The sequence below is a fragment of the Pogona vitticeps genome, chromosome 1, assembly GCF_051106095.1.
Source record: "Pogona vitticeps strain Pit_001003342236 chromosome 1, PviZW2.1, whole genome shotgun sequence".
NCBI lineage: Eukaryota > Metazoa > Chordata > Lepidosauria > Squamata > Agamidae > Pogona > Pogona vitticeps.
In genome coordinates, this window is record NC_135783.1 from 299,596,519 (window position 1) to 299,616,159 (window position 19,641).

The window sequence follows — 19,641 nt, forward strand, 5'->3', positions numbered from 1 at the left end:
ATAAGCCACGTTACTTTATTTTATTCACCTGATTGTTTTATTTACCCTGTTTGTATTTAAAATAAACCTTATTCTTTTGTTGTTTAAAAATCCATCCCTGGTCTGTGTGACTTATTATAGGGAATGGTTGGTGGCAGCTTAGTAACTGTGTGATAGATCCCAGTAGGTCTGGGTTTGTCACATTGATTGGTGTCCAGCGTGTGGGATACGACTGGTCCAGTTGTCCAGCGGTCCAGCAAAGCCTTGGCAAGTGTGCCCAGAGCAAGGGGGGTCTAGTCAGGGACAGTCTGAGGCGCGTAGGTAATCTTCTAGGTGTACCTCACGGGGAGGTGCACTAGTAGAAGAACGTGCCAACTGGGGAGACTTAGATTAAGGTGCTCTGAGGCAGCCTGATTTTGGCGGGAAAACGCTGAGGCAAAACTGCGTAGCAACAGTGAGCTAGCTTGCCAGCTGAGAGGCCCAGCAGAGGGGGGTAGGCTCTGACTCGATACTGTTGCAAATTTAGTGCTGAAGAACAGCAGCAATCTCTGGGGAGAGCTGGTTCTGAGGCAAAAAGGAAAAAAGTGGTCGTTTTATTTTGAGGCTTGACTTTTTAAAGCAGCCTGTTCTGAGGGGGGGGGTTATGCCCTTGACTCGAAGCCAAGTAGCAGAAATGAGTGAAGTGAAAGACCCCCAGATTGACCAAGGTTCTGAGGATGAATTTGGCTCAGTGCAAGGTGACAGCACAGGAGAGCAAGACCCAGAACTCAGAAAAATACTCATAGCCCAACAGCATGAACTGAGGGTGAGGGAAATGGAGGAAAGGGAAAGAGAGAAACAGCGGCAATTTGAATTAGAGAGAGAGAGAATGGAGAGGGAGGAAAGATTGGAGAGAGAAAGAATGGCGTTTGAATTAAGGAAACTGGAAATGATGAACCAGAACAATAATAACAATAGGGATTCTGAGGGAGGCCAACTGTCTAAAGCTGACCTGAAGAAATTCCCTGTGTACCACAAGGGAGATTGTCCTGAGGTGTTCTTTTCCTTAGTGGAAAGAGCGTTTGTGGACTTCTCAGTGAGGGAAACTGAGAAGATGACCATCATGCGGTCTTTAATCAGTGGTAGCCTGGCTGAGGTTTATGCCGAGATGCCTGAGGAACGGATGAAAGATTTCGCAGAGTTTAAAAAACTGGTGTTTGCAAGACATGGGATAAATGCAGAGCAGCTGAGACAAAGGTTCAGGTCCCTCACCAAGAAGCCAGAACAGACTTTTACCCAAGTGGGGGCCCAATTGGTGAGGCTGCTTGAGAAATGGCTGTCGCAGGAGGGAACAGAGACCTATGAACAGCTTAAAGACTTGATAGCCCTGGAACAGTTCTATTCAGTTCTGCATGGGGAATTGAAATTCCAGGTGAGGGAAAGGAAACCGAAATCTGTGGCAGCAGCCGCAGAGATCGCGGATTTTATCTCCCAAATAAGAAAGCCCTTGGGTGAGGGGAAATCTGTAGGTAAACCCAAAGAAACCTACAGCAAGTACTCTCAGGGACCAGGGAAAAGCCAGCAAGGGGGAGGGGCCCATGGTGAAGGGAAGCCCTCAGGCATGAAACCAAGCCCTCAGAATTTGGAGGGAAAACCCAAACAAGAGGAGAGAGAATCAAAATACACCAGAAAATGCTATTTCTGTCAGGGAAAGGGTCATCTGATCTCAGAGTGTGAGAAATTGAAGCAGCTAAAAGGAATGGTGCCTCAGAATTCTAGTGGGACCAAGCCAAAAGCTGTGTTCTGTGTCCAGAAAGAGCAAGGCTCAGTGTCACAGAGGGAGCCTGTTGCCATGACTACTCAGTCTGGAACAGCTACCTCTGCTGATCAGGCTGAGGAAAATGGTCCTCTTATAGAGGTGAAGCGCTGCTTGCTGGTAAAAACAGATTCTCAGTTGTTTGAGACAGCCGGGGTGGACGTAGGAATACTTGACCGTCAGTATAGGGGGCTGCGGGACACTTGTTCCCAGGTAACCCTGTGCCATCCAGATATTATCCCTAGGGAGTTTATAATCCCAAATGAGAGCATGAAGGTGGCAGGGATTGAGGGGCAGGTAATCTCTCTGCCAGTAGCTGAGGTACCTGTCAACTTTCAAGGCTGGAGGGGAGCTTGGCGCCTAGCAATTTCATCGACTCTGCCAGCAGCCGTGCTCGTGGGAAATGACCTGGCTGAACATGTGAAACGGGTGCTAGTGATTACACGCTCACAAGCCACCACAGGGACAGTTCAGGGGGGTAATGATGAGCCAGAGACGGAAGCAGAGGGGAGTTCAGAAGCTGTGGTGGAAACCTTAACCACAGACAGCAGATTTGGACAGGAGCAGAAGGCAGACGCCACTCTCCAAAAGTGTTTTGAACAGGTGACTGACGCCCAGCTAGCACCTGAAACCCCAGTGAGATTTCTGGAGAAAAAGGGGATTCTGTATAGAGAGACCCTGAGGAATATCTCAAAAGGGGGAGATGGGATCAGGAGTCAGCTAGTGGTACCTGAAAAGTATCGCCCCATGATCTTACAAAGGGGTCACTCTGACATGTTTGCTGCACACTTAGGAGTGAACAAAACACAGCAGAGAATCACACAGAATTTCTACTGGCCTGACATAGGGAAGCAGATCAGGGAGTTCTGTAAACAATGCGATGTGTGTCAAAGGCAGGGGAATAACCGCGACAGGACCAAAGCAAAGCTGTGCCCTTTGCCTGTGATTGACACTCCGTTCAAATGCATAGGGGTGGATATTGTGGGACCTTTGCCCAAGGCCACAAAGAGGGGGAACAGGTTCATCCTAACAATTGTGGACCATGCCACAAGGTATCCTGAAGCCATACCCTTGACTAATATTGAAACTAACACAGTGGCAGATGCTTTGGTGGGGTACATGTCCAGGATGGGATTTGCCTCAGAGATAATCACAGATTTGGGGGCATCGTTCACGTCAAAGCTCATGAAACGCTTATGGCAAATCTGTGGAATAAAGCACAAGGAAACCACTGCTTATCATCCGGAAAGTAATGGGTTAACTGAGAAGTTCAATGGGACTCTAATGCGCATGATTAGGGCTTACTTGGCAGAGAATCCAAACAATTGGGACCAGAAGCTGCAATCCCTTTTGTTTGCTTATCGATCAGTGCCACAAGCCAGTACCGGGTTCAGTCCATTCGAACTTTTATTTGGGAGAAGGGTGAAAGGGCCCCTTGATTTGATAAAACAAAATTGGGAGCAGATCACCCAGGATGACCCACAAGACGTTGTGACTTACATAGACACCTTGATGAATGACCTAAAGCGAAATCTAGAGCTGGCAGCAGAAAACCTGCAAGCGCAGAAGGTCAAACAGAAAACATGGTATGACCGCAAAGCTAGAGAGAGGCACTTTGACCCAGGGGAGGAAGTGCTTTGGCTTAGGCCCTGCAGAGAGAATAAGCTGCAGCTCAAATGGGCAGGACCATATAGGGTCATTTCCAAGATGTCAGATCTGAACTACCTAATAGAGCAGGAGGAGAACCAAGCAAGGAGGGTGGTTCATGTGAATGCCCTAAAACCCTACTACAGAGGGGAACAGAGGGTTCTATTTGCTATAAAAGCAGCTGAGAGTGAGGAAGCTGAATTACCCTTCTGGGAGGGTAGAGGGGAAGTAAAATACAACCCAGAGGAGGTAAAGATCAGTCCTGCACTCACCCAAGACCAGCAGCAAGAACTAAAAATGCTGCTTAGTAAATATCAGCAGGTGTTTTCCAACAAGCCGGGGATAGTGAAGGGAGTGATGCATCGGATCCACACAGGGGATGCACCCCCGCAGGCAGTATCCCCATACCGAGTAACGGGACCCTATAGGGACAAGGTGCGGAAGGAGCTGGACGAGATGCTGAGGGAGAACATAATCGTCCCCTCTTCTAGTCCTTGGTCCTCTCCGATAGTCCTTGTGGACAAGCCTGATGGGAGCATTAGGTTTTGTGTCGATTACAGGAAATTAAACCGTGTAACCACTCCTGATGCCTACCCAATGCCCAGGCTAGACAACCTGATTGAAACCATAGGGGGTTGTCGGTTCATCTCATCATTGGACCTGGTAAAGGGATATTGGCAATTAAGAATTGATCCCAGGGATCAAGAAAAAACTGCCTTTTGCAGCCCTTTTGGTCTCTATGAGTTTCGAGTCCTGAGCTTTGGTCTCAGAAATGCACCAGCCACATTCCAAAGGCTGATGGACCAGACCTTGGCAGGGCTCAGTGACTTTACAGTGGCCTACATTGATGACATAGGGATCTTCAGTAATACCTGGGAAGATCACCTGATACACCTGGAGTTAGTGCTGCAGAGGTTAAGTGCAGCAGGGCTAACAGTAAAGGCCAGCAAGTGTCAGCTGGGTAGCCCAGAAATAAAATACTTAGGTCACATGGTAGGGGGAGGAATGATAAAACCCCTGGAGGCCAAAATAGAAGCTGTTCGAGATTGGCCTAGACCCACCACCAAGAGAAAAGTCAAATCATTTCTTGGGTTGGTGGGCTACTACAGAAAGTTCATCCCGAGGTTTAGCGAGATTGCGGCTCCGCTGACCGATCTGACGAGGAAGAAGGCTGATGACCGCATCCCGTGGACCAGCGACTGTGAGGCGGCGTTCCAGAGGTTGAAGGAGGCGTTAATCAACTATCCTGTCCTGCGTGCTCCAGACTTCGACCGGGAGTTCATCATCTACACCGATGCGTCTAACAGCGGGGTAGGAGCAGTTCTGTGCCAGGAGGATGAGAATGGTGACCAGCATCCAGTGTCCTACCTGAGTAGGAAACTTCAAAAAGGTGAGAGACATTTGGCAACCGTGGAGAAGGAGTGTTTGGCCATAGTCTACGCGATCCAGAAGGCCAAGCCTTACATCTGGGGAAGACATTTTATTCTGTGTACTGACCATTCACCATTGCAATGGTTAAAGACGATGAAAACCCACAATAGCAAACTTATGAGGTGGGCTTTGAACTTATAGGACTATGACTTTGAAGTGAAGGTGGTCAGAGGGTCAGTGAACTGTGTTGCTGACGCCTTATCAAGAAGACCTGAAGACTGAAGACGGCGAAAGAACATGGACTATATGTATATAATGGTGAACAAAAAGTTAAAATGTACCTGTGTTTTGAATTTGGGTTTGTATTAATAAAGGTAAATTGATGTACTGTATATGGTAAAATGTTTAAATGCATATTTGCTATGGTTAACTTGGAGTGTAAGTATATGTAAGTATTATATGGTATGTATAAATGTTGTTGTGTATTTTATGCAGGTTGTTTTTTGGTGAAAAGCACTTTTAGCTTTCCCCCTACAAAACAACTTTTAAAGAGGGGAGGTGTTACATAACAGCACTGATGTTACCTGTCTGTCATGGGTTTGGAGGGAAAGTTCCATCCTATGGGGAGTGGAAGGCGGGACATCAGGAGGAGGGGCTGTACTGTATAAATATGTGATGCCTGTGTGGTGAAGAGTAGATGCTGAGACAGACTGTGAGACACTGGGTTGTGACGAAGCAGCAGCTGGGAAGAAGAAGCTGTTGTGGGAGTCTGGGTGTCTGACAGGGTACTACTGTGTGTCAGAGTACCAACCTGATAAGTTCAGGTGTCTGTGGGTTAGCCAGAACTGATGGGTTCAGGGTCTGTGCTTTAAGTTAAAGGTTCTAGGTGAACCAAACTGTATGCTTGTGTGTGTGAGAATAAGCCACGTTACTTTATTTTATTCACCTGATTGTTTTATTTACCCTGTTTGTATTTAAAATAAACCTTATTCTTTTGTTGTTTAAAAATCCATCCCTGGTCTGTGTGACTTATTATAGGGAATGGTTGGTGGCAGCTTAGTAACTGTGTGATAGATCCCAGTAGGTCTGGGTTTGTCACAGCCGGTACCTGATATTAAACAATTAAAACAATATATTTTCAATTAACAACACTCCAAATGATAGAAATCTAACTTACATTATCTAATCTAATGTTACCTAATCTACATTATCCACACAGTTGTATTTTTCAATTTCCTAGTCATATTTAAGTCTTACGTCTTTAACTGACTCATGCCAGTATTTCTAGAGAGTAAAATTAGATCTGTTTCCTTTGTATATTTGCCTTTTTCATAATTGCCACATGTTTTCATTAAGCTATTTACTGTGATCTTAAAAGCTCTTTTGCCTGTCTGCAACATGCACTAGTGTCTAAGGAGGCATGATGCAAACCACAAAAAGCCTACCAGGCAAAAACAAAAGAAAAATAAATAATGAAGAAAAAAGCACAGTAGTACCTTAAAGACTAACTGCTATATTTTAATGTGAGCTTTGTGGTCAAGTCCACTTCCTCAGAAACTGGGAGAAGATAGATCTTTTAGGTATATGAGACCAATATTCATCATTACAATAACTGGTGTTGACTTGGTTGACACACACAAACCTAAAATCCTGTATCCTTCTCTTTCAGAAGTATCTCCATGGAACCAGTCTCATAGAGAGCCATAAGTCTAAGACTCTGTATACACACTGTTCATTTGACACCGTCAGATAACCAATCTTCACTGTACAAAGTGATGCTCATGTTGACTTCACATAGTTCTAAAAATGCTCCTGTAAATAGCCAAAGCTCACAATTAGCATTAGCACAATTTTGCACTGATGATTTACTTACTTCCTATTATCCTTCCAGTCTGCCAGCTCTAGTTCTAAAGTGCCATGATGGTGACGAGTATGTAGGACTGGCATCAGACCACCCAGCGTATGGAAGTGCCCACATAAATAAGCTGTTGCGGAGCTAAAGAAAATATCACCATTATTAATTTTGACGAAATAAATAATGAGTGATGGTCAGTTAATAAAACTGATTAAAAAGCAAAAACATATGTCTTGGTACTTTTTAAAAAACAGCAAGACTATATCAACTAATATATTCACCCCAAAGGGGGAGGCGGGGGGAAATATTACCGCATTGCCATTCGTATTCCTGGTGATGTAGAGATGATTGCTGAAGTGGGATAATGACCAAACCAGATGGTGTGGTTACTCTCACGACTTTCCATAGCCAATGAAGACAACTCTTGCATTTTCCTCTGAAATTAAAAAAAAATTGCAGAAGCTTTAATAGCATGTTAGCTACCAAGATTTAACCCTTACACATTATTATTTGACAGCACCAAATTTGCTTTAGGGATTTAACAGACCTCCTTTAAAATCCTTTCTGGAAATAAAGTGAAAGATTAGTTTCAATATTACCCCAGTCTAACATTAAAAGATTTTGGAAGTTATTGCTATGGCACTCCAAAAATGAATGCTATCAAGAACATCAGAAGCCACCATCTTAACTTAAATTCCTTGCTGAGACGTCTGGGAGCCCTTGGGGAATGAGACAGAAGAGACCACAAGACAGATTTTTTTAAAAATGTTCAGATAAAGGACAGGCTCAGGGTAAAAAGTAGAAAGAGTTGAACAATGGTCCTTTTCAAAGGCACAAGTATTATCTGTTGCATATCTGCACCTTAAGCATGTTGTCTCCTGTAAACCTAATCTCACAGCAGCTCTCTCTGTGTGTATCACAGTGCATGGGTGCGAGGGGTCACCTGCCCCACAAGGCTAAGGGAGAGCTCTTAGCCAGTGGGGATGCACCACAGATGGAGGAAGCAGCTGAACTAACACTTTGAGTGAAAGGACTTTTTCTGCTGATTACCTTGTTTAATATTCCAAAAAAATTGTAGGGCCTTTTGAGGCCTGGGCTGAGAGTTGCATCCACACAGATAAAGGAATACCTGCCAAAAGGTGTGGTATGGATATAATGAAAGGAGCCATCCTTCTGCCAAGCAGAATATTTCCTGCCAAAAAAGACAAGAATTTGTAATCAGGAGAGTTTGGAATAAGAAGTGTGAAAAGCAGTTAAATAGATACCTTTGCTATTAACATTCCTATAAGCCTAAAAGAAGGGAAAATGAAATTACATTTGTCTTCACCTCAACACTACCTGGTCTAACACAAGAAGGTAATTAGCTGATACTCCCTCTCAAATTCGAAAAGCTAAGACAAGAAGTAGAGCTGCAAATCAATCACAGCAGCAACACAGCAAGAAGAGAAAAGCAGTACCAGCAAGTGAAAGATATGAAGATGAATAACTACATTCTAAATGCTTATTTCATATATTACTTCAATAAAATCACTTTTTCCTAATAGAGATAATGAATATTTCTGTCCACCGCACAATTGAATCTTCTGGATCTCTGAATTCAGGATGGTGTATATATACTTACCTGTAGTAATTCTGGACACTCTGCAGGTTTGGGATGTTGAATGTATCTGCAATGAAAATGACAAACATTTCAAATTCAGGACCAAGCTAAAAATGGAGAGCAAGGTAGTTAAGTTAAAACAGATGCTGTGTAATGTGAACCTGCAGAAGAAGCAAGGCCAACACTTCTTTCAGTTTGATCTAGCCAGAAAGATTTACTCTATAAAGCAAATGCTCAGACATGACTTTAGAAAAATAGTAATAATTAAGATGATAATTGTTCTGCTGCTTCTGCTACTACTAATGATAGTAGGTGATACTGATACGAATACTACCAATATTACAATATCATTGTTAGTAGCAACTGTCACCAAGGATGGCTTTCCACTGGCTTTGCTCTTCCCTGCCTGGGACCTGACTGAAGCAGCTCTTATAGGTAAAAATGAATTGCTTCAGGGAAGACCAAGGGCTGAGCTTTCTGCCTACCCTACTCATCCCTCTGCCTTTAAGGGCTGCTGAAGGGATGAGGGCTAGTCTATTTCATTCTCTGTGAGTTTGCTTGGTGGTAACACACTATTTTCAGATTATTAGGGTGGTGAAGTACATGTTTGTTGATGTGGTGTCAGAATGATGTCACCAGGGGCTTGGGTGAGGTGCTTCTATTAAGGTGTTTCTGTGGATAGAGGGAGATATAACAAAGGAGGGAGGAATGTTCATTGTGGAAGACAGGGATACACATATTTATATTCTGCTCTCCCCTCTGGTCTTTATTTTATTTATTTATTTATTTATTTATTTATTTATTTATTTATTTATTTATTTATTTATTTATATATATCCCACCCATCTGGTATATTCTACCACTCTGAGCTCTGTGCAAAGACCCATTAGTTTTTGCACCAGGTTTACCATGAGGCAACTCTTCTGTATTACACCAGTCTAGCTCAGAGTGAGACCTTGTCATTTATGATTTTATTATAGATAAGGGAGTCAGCCTGCTGTGTAGGTCCAAAGACTGGATGGATAAGCAAGGCAAGGTTAATCTGACTGATCTCTGACCACCTGAGTACTGTACTTGATGCTGCACCTGCTCAGGCTGGAGGATTAACCCCACCTAGTTCGTTCATCCAGCCCTTGGTAATACACACCAAGTTGACTCCCTTATCTATAATTAAATAATGAATGGACAATATCTCTCTTCTGTACACCATCTTGGGAGTCAATCTTGAATGAAAAGTAGGTGAAAACGCTAACAAAATAAATTAAACCCAACATATCATTCACTTTTCATTTAAGATTAGTTTCCAATATCAATTACAGTTGAAATAAATATACTTGATCAGTCTAGATATGCTGTAATGGGGCTATGAGCAGTGTATATGGGTGTCTACCATCCTCTAGTAATAGCAAACAAATGGAAATCACAACTTTTAAGTTTTATTTTCCTCTTACCATGATTCCCTTTAATGTCTATCCATTTAGTTTTCTCCATGACCTTAGACCTTTTTAGGATTGTTTGGTAAGTTTGCCATTCTGCCTCAAACTGATCAGAACCAAGTTTATCCTTTGTCTTGGAATCAGTCAGGTCACCTTGCAATAAGAAAAGAGCCACAAAAGACACTTTACATAAAATATGTAAAAATGCACAGTAAAGGAATGCAACCTAATAAAACACTAGATTATAAACCATTTGAGTACAGATCCTAATAGCTGCTCCACTAGACTTGTTACAACAAATATATATATTTGTCAATTTATATATATGTAAAGTTACTATCTGGTTTCCATTTTTTTCCTTCCACTTTAGTGCATTATGAAAACAGATCACAGGACTGGAATTTGCAGATGTACAGGGAGGATTTATAGGATATGCAGCTTATTAATTATGTGCTATCAAGTTGTTCATGATTTGTGGTTACCATCCTAGGGCTTCCTAGATATACAATACTCTAAAGAAGTTGGCTAGTACCTCCCTCCTGTGGCATTCTGGGACTGCAGCTTACCCAAGACTGGCAGGACATATCTATAATTTATAGGCTGCCTTTCTCCCTATTGGGAGCCTCACAACAGGCGAAACTATAAAACGAACAGTTTTAAAATACCATATAAATATATATTAAAAACAATTAAACCTGTTATTAAGATTACAGGATAAGATTAAAAACAAAATATTTAAAGTATGCTCTTGATGACCTCAGCTGGGTCCTCCTAGGAGGAACAGTGAGGATTTCAGTTTCCAGCCTTTGATTCGGCAGCCAGTTCATTAGTCTACAGCTAACCACTTTATCCAGGTCAGTTGGATACCAACTTAAGTTGTTTGCACTGAGTTATTTGGGACAGAAAAAGGTATCTAAGATATAAGGCAAAGGCAGATGTGTCTGCAGTATTACTTGGCTTCTGTTTCTGGGCTCAGCAATATCCCAACCATATCCTAATGTCACAGTCTAATGCCAACAGAAACTGGAGGCCCCCAACTGGCACAGGACACACATTAAGTTGGCTGTGGCTAGAAAGACTAAGCCCACAGTATAAGGGTGGGGGTAATAAATATAATAAAGGAAATACTAATAAATAAGATAAAAAACAAGCCATAAAACTATTAGGCAATGAAACCCTTCCTAGGAAGTTTGAGGTCAGACTCCTCAAGACACAGAAGGAAACAGGAAATCTTACTTCAAAAGATTTTCCAGCCGACCCAGTACAATGAGGAAAGTCCTCTGGCTGTCACCCATTGTACTTCGGAAGGCTGAAGACCTGTCACAAGGCCACTCAGATTTTAAAGCATGAGACAAAGTTTGTGGGAGGGGAGATGGGTTAGTACACACAAGACTGGAGAAAGATATGATAGATAAAGCTGTGGAATAACAAGAATGATGGAATTATTACAGATAGTGGAATTCATTTCTAACACTCCGGGATCCATTTCTGTATTAAAGAAAGTTGGCATAAAACCCATCGTGACAAGGCTTCAACTTTTTATTTCACATCTTAACCTCAATCATATATTATGGCCCATTCAAAATACAGATCAAACAATTTACATAGCACACATCCAGATCTATTGACCAATACTCATGTCCTCTCTGGCTGAGGCCTCAAGCAATATAAAGCACTCTACAAAGGCACTGGAGTGAGGAACAGAAAGAACAGAAATATCTTACCTGTCACTAAAGTAAGAGTAGGTTGAATTATAGGAATTGTTTCCACACAGAACTTTTCAAAATCGGAAGCTCTTTCAGGGTCAAGAAATGTACTAATGTGTATATCTGATACCTAAAATTAAACATAAAAAGAGAAGGATAATTTATTTATTTTTTTAAAAAAAAAAACCTAAATAGCATATTTAATTTGTAATTCTAGCTTGTAAAAAAAATCTGGGAGTAAATAAATTCAATTGAACTCAGTTACTTCCAGTCTTCAGAAGCTTGAGCTGTTAGGCAATCAGTCACAAACGACCCTTTTACAAAACAAATATTGTCTAACGAGAACAAGGCTTGCAATGCTTATTGCTTCATTTCATAAGCAGAACTTCTATGTGTCACATGTGAAACCAGCTAGGAAACAGTGTATGTAAATCTGGGAATTAGCAACACAGTATATTTCTACATTTTTTTCCCCAAGGAATTCAGTCACCAGATGCAGATTCATTGCAGGACTAAGACATGCTGTGAAACATCCAGACTGTTTAATACGCAACACAACTTGTCGGCAAAAAACACAGACATCCAAAGCTCTTACACTGGTAGGGTACCATCTCTCCACACCTGCTGCAACAAAGTCAGGGTACAGCTAGACCTAAATCATTAACATATCAAGATGCTTTCCTAATCTCAATTATCAGACTTACCTGCAAGTCATCAGTTATTTTCCACAGCGAGAGCTAGCCCGCCTCCACCGGGCCAATGCACCCCCGACGAGAGAAAAGCATCATCTTGGGCCCTTATCTAATTTGCAGGAAGATCACGCACATACATAACAGGTGAAGCCATAGATCTGCGTTATTTATGTATTGAACACAAAAGGTGGCGGCCGTTTCCCCGCGCCTCGCCTCCCCTCCCCTCCCTGCCTCCACTCGCCTGAACTATCCAGAAGAGGTTGCCGGCCTCCGCGCCGGGCGCCGGTTCGGGGGCGAAGGGGTGCGCTCGAACCCCCGGCAGCTGCTGCGGCGGCCCCGAAGGGCTGTACCGGTCCACCACGAAAGCGACGACAGCGGCCGCAAGCAGGCCGGCGGCCAACCCCTTCAGCATTTTCGCTCACCCGCGCTCCTCCACCCCCAGCAACCACCACAGCCACCGCCGCCGGTTCGTGTCGCGAGTCCAGCCCACATCGACTGGCTCTTCGTTTCCGCGTCTGCTGCTAGGAAAGGGACGGGCTGCCTTTCCCGTTGCGATTCCGGCAACGCTTCCTGAAGGCCGCCCTTCCCAGTATGCGTGTAGGCGGAGGTGATTTTCCCCCAATCGAGCACGTGGGAACGAAGGGAGCTTCGCTCGCCCAGCAGGTGGCATGCGCCGAGCCTCCGGCCCACTCCCGTTATCCTGAGGCGAGCCGCCTTGGCAACTGAGGAGAGCCGGGCTCGATCTCTTCTCGGCCCTTAACACGTTTGGAATCATTTCAGCGGGCATCCTTCCCTGGTGTGGATTACCGGGATTTGTAGTCTGAGGGCGGGGAGATCACAAATCTCCCCGCCCTCCGGGAGATCTGGATTCTAATTCCTGCTCAGCCCCAGAAACTCATGGGGAGGAACACTGATAAAACAATTCTTTAAACATCCCCCATACCTCGAAAACCCTGCTACAATCACCGTCACTTGATCTCTCTTGATGAAACAGGACAGGAAGCTCCACTGCATTCGCAAGTTTTGGCATTAAGGTCTCTTTCATGGGGCTTTTCTTCCCATGCAGTCTGCCTCTACTCATCAGTAGGAGCTGTTCCTGGTTCCATGGCAACCGGAGTAGAACATTATTGAAAATAAATTCTTTAACATAAGTAAAGAATTACTAAGCCTAGTCATGCTTAGTATTAATAGTACCATTGTGTATTAGCTCACTATGCTAAGATATTAAGAAAGCCCTGACTTTTATTCACATAAGGGATGTGTTGTTAAAAGAATTGAAGGGGTTGACATGGAAGAGATGAGACAACAGAGAATCCTAAACATAATAAAGAGAGCAGAAGTCAGCTGTACCAGCCGGATGAGGAATGCAGATAAGGCCAGTGATACATGAGAAGTAGAATAATAGAAAAATGAAGTTGGAAGGAGCCTATAAAGCCATCTAGTCCAACCCCCTGCTCAATGCAGGAATACAATCAAAGCATATCTGCCAGGTGATTATCTTAAGTTTTTTTAATGTCTCCAATTTTGGAGCACTCACCAACTCCCAAGGTATCTGGTTTCACTGTTGTACTGCTCTAACAGGAAGTTTTTCCTGCTATTCAACCAAAATCTGGCTTCCTTTTACTTGAGTCCATTGTTGTATGTCCTGCACTCTGGGATTATTGAGAACAGGTCTTGCCCCTCCTTTCAAATATTTGAGAAGTGCTATCATATCAAGCAGGGTATATAAAGGCTAGTGCACATCTATAAACTCCAAGATCCACCTGTACTTCTTCATTCCACAGAATAATATGTCCTTTCATAGTGGGCATTCCTCTTTCTCCCACCTTGTAAGTAATTGGAATTGGCTTACCAAGGTGTTTGAACTGTTAACTTCTGCAATACTTAGAGGGATCTGCTGTGGTAGCAAACCATGAGAGAGGTGGAGGCATAAGAATATGGAGTTTTTCATCACAATTCAAAATTGCCTGACTAATCTGGTTTTGATGGCTGTGCTGACACTTTCATACTATTTTCATCCCTTCTTACTAGACTGTATTTTTAAAAAATGACTTGAAATTTTTGCAAGTATCCAAAATACCTTGATGTTAGGAAAGTGTGAAGGCAAGAGAAGGGGACGACAGAGGATGAGATGGTTGGACAGTGTCACTGAAGCAACCAATATGAATTTGACACAACTCCAGGAGGCAGTGGAAGATAGGAGGGCCTGGCGTGCTCTGGTCCATGGGGTCACGAAGAGTCGGACATGACTAAACAACAACAAAATACACATTTAAAAGAAAATACTGCTTTTAATTTGAATACTCTGTCTTTCAGGTCCTCTCACAAACTCCTTTTTTGCAACATTTGTTAATTACAGCAGTTTGAGGAGTTGTTGTGAGTCAAGGGAGGAATCACAAGCCCCACTCATTCATTTGCTTCTCTAGAACAGCCTTCCTCAACCCAGTACATTCCAGATACTTTGAAGTGCAACCTCCATTCTCAGCTATAAATTAAACTGTCTGAAGCTCATGGGAGTTGTAATCTACAAGTTGGTGGGAAATTGTTCTGGAAAGCAGTGGCTTCTTGAACTGCTTGGTAGACAAAATCCTAATTGCAACTATCTCATAACTCAGCCATCAGTCCCATTTAATTCAGTGATGGTTACTCTTTAAGTGGCTGGAGGACTGCAGTACTTGATAAATCTGGCAACTCCAACTGCTGGATATGTTTTGCAATATGGCACAAATACATGTCTACAATTAAGTGTATACCTGTAACTGGCTGTTATATACTGGATTCCAATAATCATATGTCTTGTGCCACCAAGTTGGAACTGACTTGTAAAGATCCTAATAGGGCTTTCAGGGTGAGATTTTTAAGGAGTGATTTTACCAGTGCCACTGCCACCCTACCTTCAGTGAGTTTCCATGGCCAAATAGGTGTTCAAACCCACATATTCTGATTTCTAGTGAGTCTCTCCATCCACTACGCCACACTGGAGATCAACAGTAAATATACAGGCCCTGCTTCTCTCAAAATAACCCATCTTGATGGGAAGGCAATACTCACCAGAAAAGACAATAATGTTGGAAAAAGTTTAAAGGAGGAGGAAAGAGTAATGTTGAATATAAGATAGCCCGACCCAAGAAACGGAGTGGTATCCACAAGATCTGAGCAGACCAGTTAATGGCAGGACCTTTCGGGGCGGGGGGAGTACTACTTCGTCATAGGTCGGAAATGATTTAGCGTATAAGAATAATCACATCATTCAGGGTTGCTGACCTTAGGTGACAAGGAAATTGGGAGGATTTCGCAAATCAAAACACTATCATAATGCAGCAAATATACAGTACACCCTACTCTACATACCCATCGTTTATCCAGAAGTAAAACTATAACACCTCCCCGGTATCTGCAGCTTTCCCCAGCTGCTTATCCAGCTATTAGCGTATACCCTTCTAGAGAGATTCCCAATGAAATATCACGTTAAATCCCAGCCCTCCGTTAAGCCGCGCTGCCCGGCATCCCGCCAATTCAAGACCTTGCCTCCAAAAGCGACAAGGCAGGTTTCGGAAGGTCTTCTCTTGAGCATGCGTGATGGATCTGCGCATGCTCAACTGGGCTGAGGGAAAAGCTTCGCCGAGGATGCGGCGCTGAGCTAAGTGGTGTCCCACCCACCCCCTCGTTATTTAAATCGTCCTCCACCCCACCCCCCCGCTCTTCCCTCCTTTCTCTGCCTCTGGTTTCCGGTCGGCCTGTGGCGGGGCTGAGGCGGAGCTGGGCGAGTGTCAGTGCTACTAAGATGGCGGACGGAGGCGATATCGCCGGAGGGATGGCTGCAGCGGGCGCCGCCGCCCCCGTCGCCCCCACGAAGCCCACGGAGTTGGCCCGGGTGAGATTCCGCTTCCCCGTGGGTCTCCTCCCCCCTCCCGTGGGATTACGGGCGGGGCTCCCGTGTGGCGGCTGTGGTGCCGGCTCCTCTTCCCGGGCTAATGAGACAACCCTAAAAGGTTTGCAGCTGATGGGCTGCACGGGGAGCCCCATATAGCCCCCCCTTCAAGGTCTGTTGTAGGCAAAAGGGGGGTTGCGTACTTTGAGGGTGTGAATGCTCCACGGAGGGAGGCCACCCTGTACGGCTGTTAACTGCGCCGTGTGCTTGCTTGCCCGAAAGGGGTCTTTTTCCTGCAGGTTTTGCTCTCCCGCAAAGGGTTAATCCCGGTGGCTCTGTCAAATGGGAGTGGACACCTGCGCCGCGAATAAATACAAAGAGTAGGCTGTCAAGCCCCTCTTTCGATGTCTGCCCGAAAATGGGGGCTTTGGGTATTTGTGTGTGTAAACTGTTTTCCTAATTGTGTGGGTGCTGGAACAAAGGGGTATGGTTTCACGGGGGGGGGCTGTTCCGTGAAAGATAAGCATTCCTACATAAACCTAATACATTGGGAATACACTTGATTCTAAGGCTGCATTTGAAAGATAACACTAATAATGAAGTAGTTTTCCGAGTGGCCTTGGAAAAAACTTTCTTCTGCTAGGAGTGATATTTTCTCAAAGCTTGAATAAAAATTGTAAGACATCTACCCATGCTTAAATTCGTAGACTAAATGCAGAGTTTTACAGAGAGTAAAATAACCACATGAGTGTTCCCTGAAGCCCAAAGAACAACAGCAAAAATATTTGCTGCCTGCCCCTTAGTGGGTTGGTTCTTAGCCACAATCTTAAAGGCATTTACTACATCTTAAATTTGTTGGGCAGTGCAGTTGTTAAATGTGCTAGGACTGTGCAGTTAATGTGTTTCCTGTGTTGTGAGTACATTTTTATGTTTTTGGAAGATTTTTGTTAAACGTTTTAAAGCTGTTTACATGAGTTCTTTAGTATATTAGAATTGTTGGGAGCTGTAGATATAAAGGAATGGAAAGGAAAAGTGAAAGTTTGCTGGTAGTTAAACTTGTGCAGAATGGTACAGTACTATAAGAGGTTAGTTGGTAAGGGTCAAATATCAGGACTAGGAGCTTGGAATAGTAAAGTAGGGTGGAGAGGCATAAAGAGAAGCTAACTGGATAATTACCTTTTGTTTGTGCACTGTTTGCTTAGCAGTGAATATACAATAATTAGATAACTGGGGGAATTTCAGGTTCAGAATCTGTTAGTTTCCGTTTAAGTGAAACAAGCTGCATTTTCTGTCAGTATTTGGGGTGTGCACTTTTAGTTTTTTTTTTTACTCCAGTTCCTAGCATTCTGCAAGAATTCCACAGGTGGAAGTTTCAGCCCACAAGCACACATCTGCAAACATCTGCACATTACTCAACTAAAATGTACGTGTCCGGATGTTCATGGGCTGAAACTCTCAGAATTTTGTCTGGCAAATTCTTGGATTTTGAGTAAAAAAACAAAATAAAGACCACACCACTGTCAGTACTCCTTAACTTTTCCATATCTTAGGTCACACCAGTAATTCTATCAAAGACTTGGAACCGGCTGTGATTAAAACAAAATAGCCACTTTTTCTGTGGAGACTATATTTCTTTCTATGAAGAGTACAGTATATATTTATAGGCATTCTCTTTGTTTTGTTTATCATTTATTGTGAGTTTTAAGAACAAAGGTTGTAGTGATAATGATGGGAGTGAACACAAACAAATCTAAATCTACCAGTTATTGAAAACTTTAGTGCTACTATTGAGTGTAAGTTTAACTGCTACAAAATAGTGAAACAAAGATAATGTGTTCGTTTTCATTATTATTCACAGTAAGCTTATGAAAACTTTGCATCCCACCTAGGCTACTACTGCATTCTGTAGGTCAGCGGTCCCCAACCTTTTTCAGTCCACAGACTGGCTGGGGAAGGCGGGACACCCCCCGCGCTCATGCGCACGTGTGAACAAGCATTCTTTCTCTCTGTCTCTTGCACGAGCATGCACCAGGCCATGCGAGTGCCACTCTGCCAGTTACACATGCGCGCAAGTATGCACATGCACAAGTGGCACCATGGCGCTTGTCTGGGCATGTACATGCTTGTGCTCATGTGCAAACAGTGGAACAGCGCTCGCACAGGCATGCTGGAGCGTGCACAGGTGCAAATGGGCTGTGCAGGGGTGAGTGCTTGCAGGGGTGGGGCGGGAGGTCTGTCTCAGCGGCCTGGTCCAGCTCAGGCCACGGACCGGCACAAGCACGGACTGGGGGTTGGGGACTTCTGCTGTAGATGGTATGTGACTTAGTTGAAAGAACCAGTGTTTTGTTGGCCAGAATCCTATTGGTGTTTGTAGTATAAGGTTTATTTATTTTGCCATTGTTGAGCTGCTAGGTGCATCCTAGGCACATGAGCAGACAAAGATTGAGATGTGCCCTGACTGCTTGCCAGCTAGTTACAGCACATCACAAAACTTTATGTGAACACCAGTAGGATTCTGTCCAGAAAGCATCATTCTTTCTTTCTGGTTTGCAAGATGAGCTTCACGAGTGACTAAAGCAAATATCATGCATGTTGTCCCAACCTTGGGTTACCCAGGTGTTCTTGGGTTGTAGCTCCCAGATATCCCAACCAGTACAGCTGGTGATGAAGACTCCTGAGAACTGCAGTCCAAGAACACTTTGGTTACCCAAGGTTGGGGACCACTGTTGTGGGAGGCTTTCATTTTTTTTGTGATAGCTCATAATAATCCACTTGACAGGAATTTTGAGAAAGTTTTGCCTTTCTCTTTCCATTTTCCCTTTAATTTTGTCAACATGAGATAGTGTGAATGCATGGTAGAGACTTGCTCATATGTGTATTGTGCCAGATAAGAAACACACATGTATATATTACTTTTTAATTCTAGATACATGCGAACAGTAAGTTGGAAATGATTGTGGCTTTGATTGCATATATTTTAGAAGGAGTGACAGTTATATCAGTGGGCAACTATGCATGTTCCTATTTCATTTTTTATATTCAAAGACAAACTGCACATAAGAGTAGCTCTTGTATTTATTTATTTGTTTATTCAGTTCATTTATATGCCACCTTTCTCCACAAACTGAGAACTGAGGTGGCTATTAAACATGGTGCACACCTGGGCAAGGCAAAAGTGAATAAAATGGCATTTCCTCTGAAGGAAGATGTCTTAAAATGCTGTGGACATAGAGAACAGATAAACTAATGACTGGGTGTCTGAGAAACGGGTCTGAAGGTGACAACAGAGGTAATATTGTATTATCTAGAAGTCTGAATTTTGTTAAGATTTTGATGTAATTAGATGGTGAGGACTAAATATACGTCATGCATTAATATTGGCATTTATTAAAACATCCACAACTCTAGATATCTATTGCTGGATAAAATCACAAGGTCATAATCCAGGGGTTTCCAAACTACGGCCTGAGGACCACATCAGGTCAGCCTTGCCTTTCTATCCTGTGTGGGGCAACCTTTTTAAAACTACCTACTTTCCTCTCTATGGTACTTTGGTGTTTAATTAGCCAGCTGCCTCCCCCATCTCTATGATTGCTGCACTTTCATGGCCACTGTGACATGATTCGCAGAGGAGGGAGCTGAGTTCTTGTGAGAAATGCGGCCTGGCAAGAGAGGGGTGTCCGTGTGCG

General features: G+C 43.5%; 2 protein-coding genes and 1 long non-coding RNA gene across 4 annotated transcripts in view; 2 read left to right on the top strand and 1 right to left on the bottom strand.

Annotated features, from left to right (window-relative positions):
- The window catches only part of LOC144588386 (uncharacterized), an 8,787-nt gene extending 1,915 nt beyond the window's left edge, over positions 1-6,872 (top strand). Inside the window, exon 2 of the long non-coding RNA XR_013543922.1 lies at positions 6,462-6,872. This is a non-coding gene — a long non-coding RNA (uncharacterized LOC144588386). The remainder of the gene's footprint in view (positions 1-6,461) is intronic.
- The window catches only part of TMEM62 (transmembrane protein 62), a 25,816-nt gene extending 13,508 nt beyond the window's left edge, over positions 1-12,308 (bottom strand). The window contains exons 1-7 of the mRNA XM_078391150.1: positions 12,094-12,308; positions 11,408-11,519; positions 9,699-9,836; positions 8,269-8,314; positions 7,698-7,839; positions 6,959-7,083; positions 6,663-6,788 (exon numbers count right to left, since the gene is read on the bottom strand). Of these exons, the coding sequence (XP_078247276.1) occupies positions 6,663-6,788; positions 6,959-7,083; positions 7,698-7,839; positions 8,269-8,314; positions 9,699-9,738 (479 nt within the window). The 5' untranslated portion in view covers positions 9,739-9,836; positions 11,408-11,519; positions 12,094-12,308. The remainder of the gene's footprint in view (positions 1-6,662; positions 6,789-6,958; positions 7,084-7,697; positions 7,840-8,268; positions 8,315-9,698; positions 9,837-11,407; positions 11,520-12,093) is intronic.
- A 3,461-nt stretch (positions 12,309-15,769) lies between these two features.
- The window catches only part of UBR1 (ubiquitin protein ligase E3 component n-recognin 1), a 99,627-nt gene continuing 95,755 nt past the window's right edge, over positions 15,770-19,641 (top strand). Inside the window, exon 1 of one of the 2 annotated variants that reach the window (XM_072986207.2) lies at positions 15,770-15,955. In XM_072986207.2, the coding sequence (XP_072842308.2) occupies positions 15,866-15,955 (90 nt within the window). In that variant the 5' untranslated portion in view covers positions 15,770-15,865. The remainder of the gene's footprint in view (positions 15,956-19,641) is intronic. The other variant, XM_072986206.2, reaches the window with a different exon arrangement.